The sequence below is a fragment of the Penicillium crustosum genome (genome assembly GCF_028827405.1).
Source record: "Penicillium crustosum strain IBT 35664 chromosome Unknown utg000002l_segment0_segment0, whole genome shotgun sequence".
NCBI lineage: Eukaryota > Fungi > Ascomycota > Eurotiomycetes > Eurotiales > Aspergillaceae > Penicillium > Penicillium crustosum.
In genome coordinates this window covers 8485346-8499469 of record NW_026623123.1, presented here as the reverse complement: position 1 = coordinate 8499469, position 14124 = coordinate 8485346, and the positions used below count along the sequence as shown (strand labels likewise).

At 49.5% G+C, this 14124-nt stretch overlaps 6 protein-coding genes across 6 annotated transcripts; 3 read left to right on the top strand and 3 right to left on the bottom strand.

Annotated features, from left to right (window-relative positions):
* Window positions 1-243: 243 nt before the first annotated feature.
* On the top strand, window positions 244-1391 carry N7487_006741 (uncharacterized protein; the record flags this gene model as incomplete). The annotated part of the gene is made up of 2 exons (XM_056874488.1): window positions 244-490; window positions 544-1391. The coding sequence occupies 2 exons, from the start codon at window positions 244-246 to the stop codon at window positions 1389-1391; spliced, it is 1095 nt and encodes a 364-aa protein (XP_056732208.1).
* Window positions 1392-2005: 614 nt separating this feature from the next.
* N7487_006740 (uncharacterized protein) lies at window positions 2006-2338 on the top strand (the record flags this gene model as incomplete). The annotated part of the gene is made up of 1 exon (XM_056874487.1): window positions 2006-2338. The coding sequence occupies one exon, from the start codon at window positions 2006-2008 to the stop codon at window positions 2336-2338; it is 333 nt and encodes a 110-aa protein (XP_056732207.1).
* An 813-nt stretch (window positions 2339-3151) lies between these two features.
* On the top strand, window positions 3152-3523 carry N7487_006739 (uncharacterized protein; the record flags this gene model as incomplete). The annotated part of the gene is made up of 1 exon (XM_056874486.1): window positions 3152-3523. One exon carries the CDS (start codon window positions 3152-3154, stop codon window positions 3521-3523), a length of 372 nt encoding a protein of 123 aa, XP_056732206.1.
* Window positions 3524-3728: 205 nt separating this feature from the next.
* On the bottom strand, window positions 3729-5830 carry N7487_006738 (transcription factor domain-containing protein; the record flags this gene model as incomplete). The annotated part of the gene is made up of 2 exons (XM_056874485.1): window positions 3729-4272; window positions 4341-5830. The coding sequence occupies 2 exons, from the start codon at window positions 5828-5830 to the stop codon at window positions 3729-3731; spliced, it is 2034 nt and encodes a 677-aa protein (XP_056732205.1).
* A 753-nt stretch (window positions 5831-6583) lies between these two features.
* pab1 (polyadenylate-binding protein) lies at window positions 6584-8908 on the bottom strand (the record flags this gene model as incomplete). The annotated part of the gene is made up of 3 exons (XM_056874484.1): window positions 6584-6731; window positions 6795-7363; window positions 7418-8908. The coding sequence occupies 3 exons, from the start codon at window positions 8906-8908 to the stop codon at window positions 6584-6586; spliced, it is 2208 nt and encodes a 735-aa protein (XP_056732204.1).
* Window positions 8909-9793: 885 nt separating this feature from the next.
* Window positions 9794-13606, bottom strand: N7487_006736 (HECT-type E3 ubiquitin-protein ligase; the record flags this gene model as incomplete). The annotated part of the gene is made up of 3 exons (XM_056874483.1): window positions 9794-10465; window positions 10545-11547; window positions 11604-13606. The coding sequence occupies 3 exons, from the start codon at window positions 13604-13606 to the stop codon at window positions 9794-9796; spliced, it is 3678 nt and encodes a 1225-aa protein (XP_056732203.1).
* Window positions 13607-14124: the final 518 nt, after the last annotated feature.

Here is a 14124-nt window from a genome sequence, read left to right as displayed (position 1 = left end):
CAGATTCAAGATGTGTTGGGGTGAGTGTGGTACAGTGGCGAACGGCAAATCCCATCGCCTGAAAGTTCTGCCGAATGGCTCAGCTTGTCGTTACAGCGGCCATTCGGTCAAAAATGTGTATATGGCAGGGCGAACTATCAGCCGTCTTTGATCGCAGACATGTTTTATATATAATCTGCCATCTATCTGTCTGGGAATACTCATCACATCATCCCTAGTCCCACATACACATCTCCTCTCACCATGGCTTCAAATAATTCATACCGCATTGCATCTATCCCAGGCGATGGCATTGGTGTTGAGGTAGTCAGCGCTACTATCCAGGTCATTGAGAAACTTGCGAAGACCCTTGGCACATTCAATATCAACTTTGAGCATATCCCATGGGGAACCGCGTACTACAAGCAAACTGGACGATACGTGTCTGAAGATTACCTCGACACTCTACGCCAGTACGATGCTATACTATTCGGTGCCGTTGGAGCACCCGGTATGTTCTCTATACAGCATACATTATGCTAAACCACCGAACTGGTAAAACAGCAATATTAACGCCAACAGATGTACCCGATCACATCTCACTCTGGGGCCTACTCCTCGCCCTCCGCGGCCCACTCCAACTATACGCCAACGTCCGCCCAGTCCGAACCTTCCCAGGAACCAAATGCCCCCTCAACACGGCAACAAACGGCATCGACTGGATGCTCGTACGCGAGAACTCCGAAGGCGAGTACGCAGGCCAAGGCGGCCGCTCTCATGTCGGACAGCAATGGGAAGCCGCGACAGAAGTAGCTTTATTCACGCGAGTGGGTATTGAGCGGATTATGCGCTTCGCATTTGAGACAGCGCAGTCGCGGCCGCGTAAGTTCCTAACCGTCGTGACGAAAAGCAATTCCATGCGCAATGGAATGGTGTTGTGGGATGAGATTGCTGCTCTTGTCGCGAAGGACTTCCCCGATGTTAGCTGGGATAAGATGCTTGTTGATGCCATGACTGTTCGGATGGTTATGAAGCCGGAGTCGATTGATACGATTGTCGGGACGAACTTGCATATGGATATTTTGTCGGATCTTGCTGCTGCGTTGGCTGGATCGATTGGTGTTGCACCTTCTAGTAATTTGGATCCTACGCGCAAGAGTCCGTCAATTTTTGAGCCTGTTCATGGGAGTGCCTTTGATATTACGGGCAAGGGGGTTGCGAATCCAGTTGCTACTTTTTGGTCGGCGGCGGAGATGTTGATTTGGATTGGGGAGAAGGATGCTGCTGCTCAGTTGATGGGTTGTGTGGAACGGGTTTGTGCTAAGGGGATTTTGACTCCTGATCTTGGGGGCACATCTGACACTCAGGGTGTTGTGGATGCTGTTTGTTTGGAGATTGAGAAGTTGGGTTGAAAGAAGGTCTGAGACAATTTATTGTCTTTTCTCCTACTTTTCTTCTTTTCTTCTACTCTTTGTCTCTTTGTCTTTTTTCGTCTAGTCTCATCTGAAACACCACTTTAGATGAACTGATTAGTTGACCATGCATTGAATATCAATAGACATAAAATATGGAAAGATGATTGCAGGAATTGCCCTATAGACATTTTCCTTTTAAGTAGTGAGCAATACATTCCTGAGAATAGTCCAGAAGATCATTTACCTGTTAAATTTGCATGAATATCCATAAATAATACCTCAAAGGCATCTCACACAAGACGGAACAGATCAGGAGGCCATGGACTAAGAACTCCGGAAATGCCATTATAGCAACATGACACCTGTTTCCCTCATATAAAAGGAACATAAACAATATCAGTATGATCTTGTCTTACAGTCCAACATTTAAACGGCCTTAGCACCCTATATCCGGACTTCACAGTTACTCAGAAAGCATTCAACCGGACCTTCAAACAAACCAAATACACTCGACCACTCGAATCTATCTATACTCACACTCAACCACCCATTCATGACCCTTCAGACACAAGCTCATAACCACAAACCAACCAACTAACGCCCTCCAAGGGATGTTCTACCAAAACGGAAAAGTGCTACAAGAGCCTGAATACAACTCTCGAACAACAATCTGGGTGAACGTATTCTTCAATGCATACGACTACAGGTGCGATGACCTCGCTATAATGCGCACAGTCATCACCTGCATCCGCACAAGGGTTGCTAGTATCACCACCCATGCTATGCACCACGATATCCCATTTTGTATCTCGATCCAGGTGCCTGGAGGACATGGTGATAGGGAGTCAATTCTTGCTGCTGCCGAGGTGTCGGCGGAAGATATTCGAGAGCAGATCGCTAGCGGGTCTGTTCGTATTAATCGGGCTTTGCTCTTTCAGAGATAGGGTTTTATTATTGGGGAAGGATGGGGGCTTTTGATCTCGGACCTGGTGTTTTTTGCTTCCTGATGCTTAATGACTTATGTATTGTTTAGACTGGGTATTTTATAGACTGGGGAATTGGAGTATCTTTGTTTTTCTCTATAATTTCAACAATATCTATACTGTAGAAGTTCGGTTGGTTTAAACTTGTAGAAACAACCCTGAAGTCCTGCACGAATACGAGCATTGATATTGCTGACCGTAATTAGATGAAAGTAATACATTTAGATAGCTGTCCATTTGGGTCTGAGATTCCGAGACAGTGTATCATGATAGTATCGCCTTGTATGCCGTCATGCCCCTATGCCATGCTGCTAGTTGAAATAGGATACTACGAACACAACGTGTATTTTCAAGCTTAACTGTGAAAGGCCCATTTTCAATAGAATAGGCAGAACTAATACATAGGTTCCTTTCGAGTCATTAACTAGGCAGACCTCAAAGTACTGGGAGATTCCTTAAAGACTCAATAAAAACAGACACAAAGACATCCTGGAAATAGATGAAAGCCTTGAAAATAGCATTGTATCATACCTCCTCCTTTGTTCCTACCCAGGCTCCCGAGCCGACTATAAACAATAGAGAAACAACAGGCAAAGAGTACATAAACAGAGCCCGTATAATCCCACGATACTCGAAACCTACTCCTTCCCATCTTCCACCTTGCCTTTTTTTCTCCCAATCACTCCACCACTTCACCACAAACAAACACCCACAAGGTAAGAAAACCCCACAACCTTTATCCAAGAAATAGGCATCCTCACCTCAACGACAAAGATGCAGGGCATGTTCTACTTCGATGGGGACCTAATCCCCGAACCCGAGTACGACCCACGCCAAGTCAGCAACTGGGTGAACGTCTTCATCCAGGCACGGGACTCAGACTCCGACGACGAGACCCTCATGCGCACAGTCGCAGCTTACATCCGAACAAGCACCGCCTCCATCTCCGTTCATGCAAAGCATCATGATTACCCCCTGTGCGTCTCTATCAAGGTCCCCGGAGATTACCATTCCAACAAGGCTTCTATTCTCGCGGCCGCGGAACTGCAGGCTGACTACTATTGCCAGGAGATTCGGAATGGGAGAGTGCGGATTAATCGGGCTTTGCTTTTTCGGCGGGAGGTGCGGGATCGGGATTGGGTGTGATGGTTATAGTGATGGTGCTGAGGGCAGGTTATGGCCTGAATAGATGGGGGATTCGATGATGAGCGTTTGGGGGGAATACACATACAGATACACGCTGCGTGAACAATATGCATTAATTTGGTTTTCTTCTGGTATTATTCATGTGGAATCGTTGCTAGATTGTAGATTGTTTTGTGATTTGAATCAGTATTGTAATAGCATGGATTTAGAAGCTTGGGAATTGCTGCCCGATCATATCGAACAGAGTGTCGAAGTTAGCGCCTTCGATTAAATCCACCATGTTTAAGTCAAAATTCGATATCCCCTCGAGCTGTGCGGGATTCGTGTCCTGTAAATCCATATGCAGTGAAGAGGGTGTGTTAGTGAATGTGTGCTGCTCGTTCATTTGTGACGGATGCATCGACGTCAAAGGAACCAGCGTGGGATCATATCCCCTGTGCATAGGTTCTCCCCATGCGTTACTTTGTTGCCCAGCCTCAAACGGCTCTACGGAGCCAGGTTCTTCTTGCAAGTGCGACAGACGACCAAGTCTCCGTCTGTTCTCCTCGCGTGCAGTCAAAGACTCCACAAGTGTCGGGCTTCCCTCCGAGCCCCTCGTCACATATGCTTGGGAGTTTGACCTTGGACCGGAGTCATTTTCTGACTCTTTGATTTTCGCAGCCAGCACTGAAAGCGACATGTGGCAGTGTTTGGCTGTCTCCCATTGAGTGGACATCAACCGCAGGAATCCCGAAAATTCTTCAATTTCCCTATCGGATAGTCAGTACATCATAATCAACCGAAGATCAACCAGGGTAAACAGAAACACGACACATACTGAAGACCCTTTGACAACACATATTGGTTCAGTTGACAAGCCAAAGCTAAAACCAACCCAGACATCCACGCAGCCGACAAGAAACCAGGCCAGAATAAAGCCTGGTGGCTATCAACTTGCAACCTGAGCGCCGAAAGGATAGCCCGAGCAGCCCCGATACAAGTTTGCAATCCAGAACAGAATTCGGCGGTCGATGGATCCAGCGACAGCGAAGGCCGATGAATGATCAGAATAAGATGTTGATACAGCACAGTGAAAAAAGGAGCAAAATCAAACGCACTATCTGCCATTGCAGACCCTGCCCTATGTTCAAAAGCTCCCGGCTTTCTTTGGAGCTCGGCAGGAAGTCCATTCCACCACTTATGCACGTCTGTCACGAGGAACAACACCGAACTGCGACGAACGGATCGAACCAATATTGATTTATGAAAGAGCTCCAACGCCCGACCCGTCAAAGTGCCTGAATCAACATAGCTAGCAAGAACGCCTTCCTTGCCGTGGTCTTCTTTATTCCCGTGCTGCGACGCAGAGATATCATTCGCAGATTGCGTCGTCTGGCCTCGAGGGGAATGCATTTCCCGGGCAGCAGGCAGACACACATCGATATCAGAATCCTGTATACCAAGCGGCAAACCCAAAGCCTGGCTCAGATATCTATCTATCGCATAAGCGCACCAAAAGATCCGCTTTCGCAGTTGTCGGTCGTGAGTGGAAAGTTGCTTGTATCGAAATGGACACCGGTGGAGACCGGCATGGAGCATCGAGCGTAGAATACAGCCTCCAACGGTCGATGCTTGTCGAAGCGACATGGTTGCGACGAGATAGACTTGGATTGCTAGAAGCGCTTGCAGGGAGACAATATCATGTCGGGAGGAGAGAGTCCCGAGCAAAGAGTTGAAACTGTTTGGTGATTGGATCTTCGATTCGGACGGGAGCTCTAACTCTGGCGCTAGCAGACTCCCCAGATTGAAGACACATTGGAAAATTGTTGTCCAGCATGTACTCCGGTGGTCTATACAGGGCTCCTGCGAGTGCTGAGGTTGATTCCCACTGAAGTAGACCTTCTCCATCGCCTGCAGGAAGGTAGGACCGTGCAGGAACGGGAATAGAGGATGCCAGACTTTGAAATACATCATCATCAAGCCCTTTGCCATATCTGGGGGCGGGAGATTTCCCAGAGAGGCCGTCAGTGTTGGGTCGTAGGTCCATTCTGTGGGAGATTCAACCACCTCCAAAGACGAAGCAGTCTCTCTGATGGATGAGGTGTGCTGGCGCTTATCGCGAGGCGAGGTTTCAGCGCCTACGAGTGTTTCCTCTGCTGTGGGGAAATTTGACTCTGATGAACCTGGGCCATCTAGGTCGTTGAATGCGCGTTTCACTGTCTTGATGAAATAGACGCCACTTGAGCTACCGACGAACTGGCTATCTTCGTTCGAGTGTGCCGTCAAGGAACCAATTTCAGATGTTTCGGGTACAAATTCCGATGCCATTGTGCATCTATCATCTCGTGTGTATGAGATGTTCTCTTTAAAGCTCGATTCTTTCCACAGAAATCATCCTCTACCGGGCGTCATCAAGACATGCTGAGTCATCAGATAAGGCGGACAATAGCGGCCACAAGGTCGAATATCTCACGAAATAAAGACACTCTCGTCTACGGTCGAAAGGAACTTTGAAGCAAAATAGGCCACGGCCATCCCATTGATTGTCTGGCGCTGCTCTCCCGAATCCGAGAACAAACACAAGAACGACCGGAATTTTCCGCGAGGAATTCATAAATCTATCTGACACAAGAGACAGCAAGGGAGAGTTGTGGAAACAAAGAAACCCTCCCAACTGAATTAAAAAAAAAAAAAAAGAAGAAACAAAGATAGCGAAAAGGTTGACTGTCAAAGGAACCACACCCAGCGCCTAGAATAAGAAAAGACTTTTTACCAATGCCAATATCGGAGAACACGCAATATAGCCCAGTCCGAGTAAAAAAGGCAAAAGGAAAATCGGCTGTACTAGGGAAACCGGAAAATAGGGGAAAAAAATCCGAATGTCATACCGCATTCAACTAAACACCAGGAAGGTGACTGCCTAAGAACAAACTTTTCGAACCGAGGGATATCAGGATCAGAGATAGGGAGATGTAGGGGAAGAAAGGGTAAAAGATGGGAACAAATAATGATAAGAGAAAGGAAAAGTCGTCAAAAACGTGCGTCCAAGATTTCCGAGAAGACAAAGAGTGAACACATCAATTAAGACTTGTTCTCCTCAACAGGGGCCTCCTTGGCGGCTTCCTGGGGCTTGGGTTCGGTCTCGCCATCACCCTTGTTCTTCATGTACTCATCATAGACGTTAAGGGCCTCATCGACCTTGCCGCGGAGAGCCTCCTCATCGTCGAGCCTGAAAGAAACAAAAGTCAGTAAATCATCTCACACATAGAACGAAGGCAATAGTGTGACTTACAGGCCAAGCAACTCAGCGTTATCCATCTCCAGAAGCATACCAGTGATCTTGCCAGCAAGCTCGGGCTGCTGAGCCTGGATCTTGGGGTAAAGGGCCTCGCCGAGCATCTGCTTCTGCTGAGCGGGGGGAGCACTGAGGAGAGCCTGGTTGGCAGAGGCGGGCTCGCCACCAGCGGGCTGACCGCCAGGGGCGGGCTGGCCACGACCGCGACCCATCTGAGGACCACCACGAGCGAAACCGGGGCCGCCACGCATGTTCATGGGCATACCGGGAACACCACGGCCACCGCCGCCACGGCCGTAGGCCTGGGGCATAGGGTAACCCATGCCGTTAGGAATGCCGCCAGGAGCCTGCATGCCCATGGGCATACCCTGGAAGTTAGGAGGAAGCTGTTGGTTGGGGGGCATACCACGGCCACCCTGGGGGAAGGGACCGGGGTACTGGGGACGTCCAGCGGGCATGTTAGGCATGGGCATACCGCCCTGGGGGGCGAAGGGCATACCACCACGCTGTCCGGGGGGCATGAAGCCCTGCTGACCAGCACCGTAGAAGACGGCGGGCTGCATGAACTAGTCCAAAGTTAGTAACTGGGTAGATAACCGATCGTGAAAATTGTAACTTACAGGCTGGGGCATACCGGCAGCGGCAGCGGCCTGCTGCTGACGGATGGTGTTGCGAGCCTGGATGGAAGCCTCGAGCTGGCTGCGGCGGACATCCTTGCGCTGAGCGAGAGCAACGTAGAGAGGCTTGGAGTTGACCATACGCTGGTTCATCTCGGTGACGGCCTTGGAGGCCTCATCGGGGCTGCTGAAGCAGACGAAACCGAAGCCCTTGCTCTTACCGAAGGCCTTCTTCTCAGTCTTCTTCTCCTCGGACTCCTCAGACTCCTCGGTCTTCTTCTCCTCGGTGGTCTCCTCAGCCTTAGCCTCGGCGGTCTCCTCGGTCTTCACCTCCTTCTCCTCGGAGTCCTTCTTGTCGGCCTCCTTCTCCTCACCCTCGGGGGAGGGGGAGGGAGAGCGCTCAGCGGCATCACGCATAACCTTGGCGGAGGTGATGGTACCGTAAGGAGTGAAGAGATCACGGAGCTTCTCATCATCAATATCGTCAGTCAAGTTCTTGACGTAGAGGTTGACACCCTGGTACTTGGAGGCCTTCTCCATGCGGGCAGCCTCGTACTGCTTGCGCAGCTCCTCCTCACGCTCGTGCTTCTTCTGGGCACGGCCAACGTAAAGCTTCTGGCTCTTGACGTCCTTCTCGTTCATCTCAGCCACGGCGGCCTCGGCGCTCTCGTGGTTGGCGTAGTTGACGAAACCGAAACCGCGGCTCTTGCCATCCTGGTCGTGGCTGAGGGTAGCGGAGGTGATCTCACCGAAAGCCTCGAACATGACGCGGAACTCGTCGTCGGTGATCTCGAGATCGATGTTCTTGATGTAGATGTTGGTGAAGTTGGCCTTCATCTCCTCGAACTTGCTCTGGCGGTCCTTCTTGGAGATGTGGTGGCCGACGAAGACCTTCTTGTCGTTCAGCAGCATACCGTTAACGTGCTTGATGGCGTTGTTGGCAGCCTCGGCGGTCTCGTAGTGGACGAAACCGTAACCCTTGGAGTTGGCGAACTCATCCTGAGCGACCTTGCAGCTGAGAATGTTACCGAAGGCAGCGAAGGTGTCGTGGAGAGCCTTGTTGTCAATGGCGTTGTCGAGGTTCTTGATGAACACGTTGCCCTGGCCAGTCTTGCGCAGAGCGGGGTCACGCTGGGACCACATGATGCGGCAAGGCTTACCCTTGATGAGAGTGTAGTTCAGGTCCTCAAGAGCACGCTCACCGTCAGCGGTGTTGTTGTAGTTGACGTAGGCGTAGCCCAGGGAGCGGCGGGTGACGGCATCACGGCAGACACGGATGGAGGCGACCTGACCGATGGAGGAGAAGAGCTCGTAGAGCATAGCCTCAGTCACGGAGGGGTCAAGCTCGCCGACGTAGAGGGAAGCCGAGTGGGGCTGGTTGTTAGCATCACCGGCGGCCTCGGGAGTGGCCTCGACGGGAGTGCCATTGGCCTCAGGGGCAGCAGCGACAACGTTGTCGGTGACGGGAGCGGTGGTGGGGGCTTCAGCAGACATGATGGCGACTGTTTTCACTGAGAAAAGAAAAAAAGTTTTAGCATGTGCATCCCGAGCCTATCGCGGAGAGGGGGAGGGGGAATCAAGGAGGCATATGTGATAAGGTTACACCGCAGTTGATGCAGTCTCTTTGGCAAGCAACCAAGGGGGAAATGAGAAAAACGAGGGGTGAATGAACGAAAAGAGAGGGGTGCCATACAGCAAAGGATCCACGAAACAAAGAGTTCAGAGAAATTTCACTTGAGCAGAGAGCACTGATGGCTGGTTAGCGGGGAAGGGGAATCGAAGTGTATTGCATGCGCAAGAGATAGGGGACGAAGCAGAGATGACACTGTTTTCAAGGAAGAATCAAAGGGAAGACAAAAAAAGTAAAATGACTAACCAGGTGAAAATGAAGACGATGGAGGCGTTGAAAGAAAATCTTCCACACAACACACCGCACAATCGGGGATGAGATAAGATAACTGGAAAAAGTCTTTTCTGGGTTTTTCGTGTTTTTTTGAGATTTTGTATCTTTCGATTAAGGATTCGAAAAGAAAAGGAAGACTTTTCCCTGGAAAGAAAGAGAGAACAAGATGGAGGGGGAGGTTGTAAGAGGAGAAGAAAAAAAGTTGAGCCGTTCAAAAGCAATTGGTTCTGGAAAACTCAGAGGCTGCACGAGATGGGGACACTAGTCCTATTTGGGATGGGGTTGCCGCTTTAAGGGCTTATTAAGTATAACCTCGGGCATAAAAAGTACAAAGTACATACATCCATGGATAGTACATACCTAGGTATACCACTGTAAATCCCATTTTCAAAAGAATCCCATGCTATGCATACGAGGAAAAAAAATTAATCATAAGTAGACTGTCTACCAGAAAAAAAATTGTACACAAAACCTCTTTAACTTAGATCAAACCCAGCACCAGAACTCACAGCATACAAAAGCTTACTCCTCAATGTGTCTGCATCAGAGTACCGTGGTAGCTTGAGAAGATTCACACAAGTACTAGTACTCGGCAGCCGTTCCTGGTCCTCACTGGAATCTCTAATGCTGAAGTTGGGACGAAGATGGCTGAATCCCAGTAATGGAGCCCGAGGGGTAGACGTCACGAATCGGATGACCTTTTGCCGTTCCTCGTTGGTCATCTCGTGCATAACCTTCCAGAATAGTGCAATGGTCGGGTGTTCTAAATTGTCATCACCAATCACATATACGCCTCCGTAGAGGGTATTCCGTCGCAGATCCTCCACATCAATATCAGCCTTGTCGCCGCTCACTAACGTTTGTAACTCGGATTGATTGAACATGGATAGCCAGGCGGGTTGGATGATCTGGCCCAGACCTTGCAAAAAGGCGTTCGTCTGTAGAGCAGGTTGTAACTGTAGACGGTAACGAGCCACATAGGAAATGTAGACCAATCTGTTTTTGTTTGTCACAGCGGTCTGTGAACCATTTGGCTTCAACTCTGCCGTGACAGTCCGGTTGGCTCCACTGGGCATTCGAATTATGTTGTTAATGGTGAAGTCGAGACCAAAGTCTTCCACGTTTCCGGGATAATTCTTCAGTTGTAGCTGGAAAAAATTGGTCAGCTGCAAGATCAAAAGAAAGAAGAAAAGAAAAACAATTACGAGCTTGCAGGACGTTACTTACCAATCCCTGATACAATCCCTCATCTAGGTCCTTCAAATCGTTCAAGTTGGCACGATAGGAAGATTCCTTCACCGCAGACCTAGAGCCTCCTGTCAAGGCCCACTTCAAGAGGAAGAATGGTGCAAAGTTGACATCGACCAAGATCCCTTCGTAAAGACATTTTCCAATGATCCGGCCGAGGAATTCATACCGTCGGAGAAGACCGCGCACGTCATCCTGCCATTCTGGACTTGAACTTGTGAGCCCAGCCTCACTGAGAACCTTTTTGAGTTGGTCAACGGCTATCGGGCTGGGATACAGCAGATGGTGATCATTTTCCGCAAACATGCTCTCATAGTCATCAGTCTTGAAAGCTTGGCTAGTGATGCTGGTCAAGAACTCCTTGGTCACACCACCACCATCGATGCCGGCTTCCATTGCCCCAAACTGGTCGATAAAGCTGATCTGGATTGGTTCTTTGAGACCGTCGCCCAAGCTATAGTATTGGGAGAATGCATCTTCAAACACACTCTCACGTCGGATGTCGGCGTGGTGTCGGGCCAAGATATTTGCCGCACCCTCAGGTGGTCCATTTATCATAGCATTTTGGGCCACAGACAAGCGCCAGGACTCAGGGTCCACAAAGCCCTTCCGGCGACGCTGTTGATCCCTAAATATAAATTGACGGAAGATCTGCACTCTCGTGGCAAATGGGATGAAGAAAGGCATATTTCGAAGTATCTCTAGCCGTGGTGCAATGGCGGCCAGAGCATTATTTTGAGCTTGTCTTCGTTGACTATTTCGCATGGCTTGGATGTGAATTAGTCGTCGCGCATGGCTATTGCCGATAAGGTGAGAAGGCTCCGAGTATTCCTCGTCAAGAAGGTCAGGATCGGACTCTTCATCGTCATCCTGGAATTCATGCCGTTTCTCCTCTTCTGCCACAACGGCTGGGATAAAGCCTTCCATGTCAAATCGATCTGTCATCAGCCAATGATTTGGAGGGAGGAATTTGCGTCGAGAACTAAAAGCGTGTCAGCTAGAGCCCTACATCATAGAAAATGGAACATTTCGACTTACTCTCGCTCATGCAGCATTCTGAGCAAACCTGTAACCAAGCCTTTGAAGTAGTCTAGTGGGATACCTGTCACGCCAGGAAGATCATTTATTTCCTTCTTGGTCTCCACTTCAGCACGCTCCATTGGGCCAGACACTTGAGCCGTGTTGTTAAAGTAACTTCTGAGGTCCACAACAGTTGAAGGAACAGGCCCTTTCTTCGTCAAGTCGGCAACATTCCAATATAGTGTGAAGGCGAGATTCTTCAGGAAGACAGTCATGTCTTTAATGTCTTCAAGTGGCAGCGCACTCTCTTTTGTCCACGAAGCGAGCACACCTGGTGAAGCTGCAAATGGTGACGCGCTTGAAAAGAACTCCTCGTCATCCATGACCTTCAAGAGGAACGTGTAAATCTCAAAAAAGAGCAGGATAATAGTCCACTCCTGCTCTTGATCCTCTTTGTCCCCATCTTGTGGCAATTGCAGCAATGGAAGAACCTGGGTCGAGTCCTTGGTAATGGTTTCAAAAATCCGACTGGATCTTGACGCTTGCCAGAAGTACTTGACCGCCGGTATCTTCGCACCTGGCTGGTCAGGAGTCGTACCTGCCGAAGGCGCCGAGCCCAGGTATAACCACATCCGAATATCATCACCGCGCCGAGGAAATACCCTTAACAAGTTCAGAGCATACGTGGCAAGAACCTTTGCTTCTCTCGAAGCGTTGTGTTCGTTGTTTGAAAGATCTGTGTGAGAAAGCTGGGATGTTTTAATGCGAGAAAGTAGCCCCGTGATGCTACTTTGGTTCACCAGGCTACTGACTTGCTCTGTGACAAACTGATCCAAATAAGGGCCCCTGACTGGATCCAGGCCATTTTCGTCCACCTCAAAGCATCTTGTAAGATAGATAGAGGTTGAGTTCAGTAACCCAGATACCACATTCAGGAATCCGAGGTCCGGTGCTTGCAGGTTGGCCTGGCCTGGAAGAGCATATCGGTGAAAGAATATCAAGTATGCAAGCAGCCAAAGTCGACCCTCGATACCCTCGACATCGTCGGTCGAAATGCGTTCTTTTGTCGGAGGAATACATGATTCGATTGCAGGCGCCAGTAATTTGTAGTTGATTTGGTGCGCCAATCCATCAAGCTCGCCAAGATAAGCGGGCAGGTTCGGAATGGTGAGATACGACATAGCAAGAGCTTCGTAGGCTGTCATCGTTTCTGAAGTGATGGGTCTCAGAAGAGCGAGAACAGCATTTGTGACATGCTCCGGCGACAGGGTGCCTTCCCAGCGCTTGATATTCTTTGTCAAAAACGCCATCGTTTGATAGTAGTGCTTGGCAATTGTTGCCATTTTCTTTGGTATCAAGTCAACCAGGAAGATTATCGTCCGAAGGAGAGGCAGAGCTGCTGCCTCATGAGTCGGACTCTCCGTTGCTGAGCTGAGAGCATGAAGAATAGCGGTTGCCAGCCGTTTCAACAGCTCGGTCCAGTCATTTTCCGTAGCGATCGTGGGGAGAGCATGGAAGGTCTGCTCAAAGACATTGCAGAAGTACACCAGACGTAGAACATCTTCTTTCTTTCTTACCTGTCCCACAAACTGAACTAGAAGCCTGAGCTGGTCCAGGCATTGTTCCGCTGTGGGATATGGTGGCGCGGAAAGACGTGCTAGACACTCCAGACGCTCAAGCTCCGTCGTTGGGCCCCGATTATCGTCAAATCCCAGGGCACTGGTAACCCTCTCCCACTCAAAGGTATCCCATTCAGACTTCCAGCCCTTATATGTTGCTTGCCTGCTGTGGTGACCCCGCCAAACTCGCTGAACGGTGCGAGATGCCGTCTGTCGATCTCTCTCCTGCTGTCTCAGTGCTCGCTCTCGTTGGGCAATGGCAACTGCGCTCTCGGGGTTTGCGGCATGAGGGGTTTGTCTGGTCGGCGAGTTTCCGGGGAATGCAGCGAAGGGATTAGTGGCCCGGCCACTGAGGTTCACCTGCCGCGGGCGACGAGAGTTACCAGTGAAGGATTGAAACATGGTTGCAGCAGGAGCTGCCTGATGTGGAAATAGCCAGCAGGTTAGATAAAACGAACGCTCTAGATGCAGAGAAACAAGTCAACACAAGCCCACGTCACTGGTGGGGGAGAAAAGTGAAAAGGTGAAGAACTATGACATCGCCGTCGCTGTTGGGTGCCGATACGGGAGAGCATGGCGGGCTTATCGGACTTGTTGAGCACGGACCACATATCGAGACCTGAGGTACCTTTCTATTGGAATCGCCACCGGAACATTCTGGTTTTAAGCTGACATAGAGTGCCTGGTATAGACAGTAAATATATTGGTAAATTAGATAGATCTTACCCATCTGACTTCCAAGTAAAATATAGTAAACATATACTAGAAAATATATAAAAGATATGCTAACAAACAAATACCAAAAGAGGCAATATGCCACTTGAACTTTTTGTAATCTGATATTCATGGAATTTGTCAAAATAGTACACAATTGCTCCGGTCTCAATGCCAAATGGTACACGTCCACCGATACATCCGGG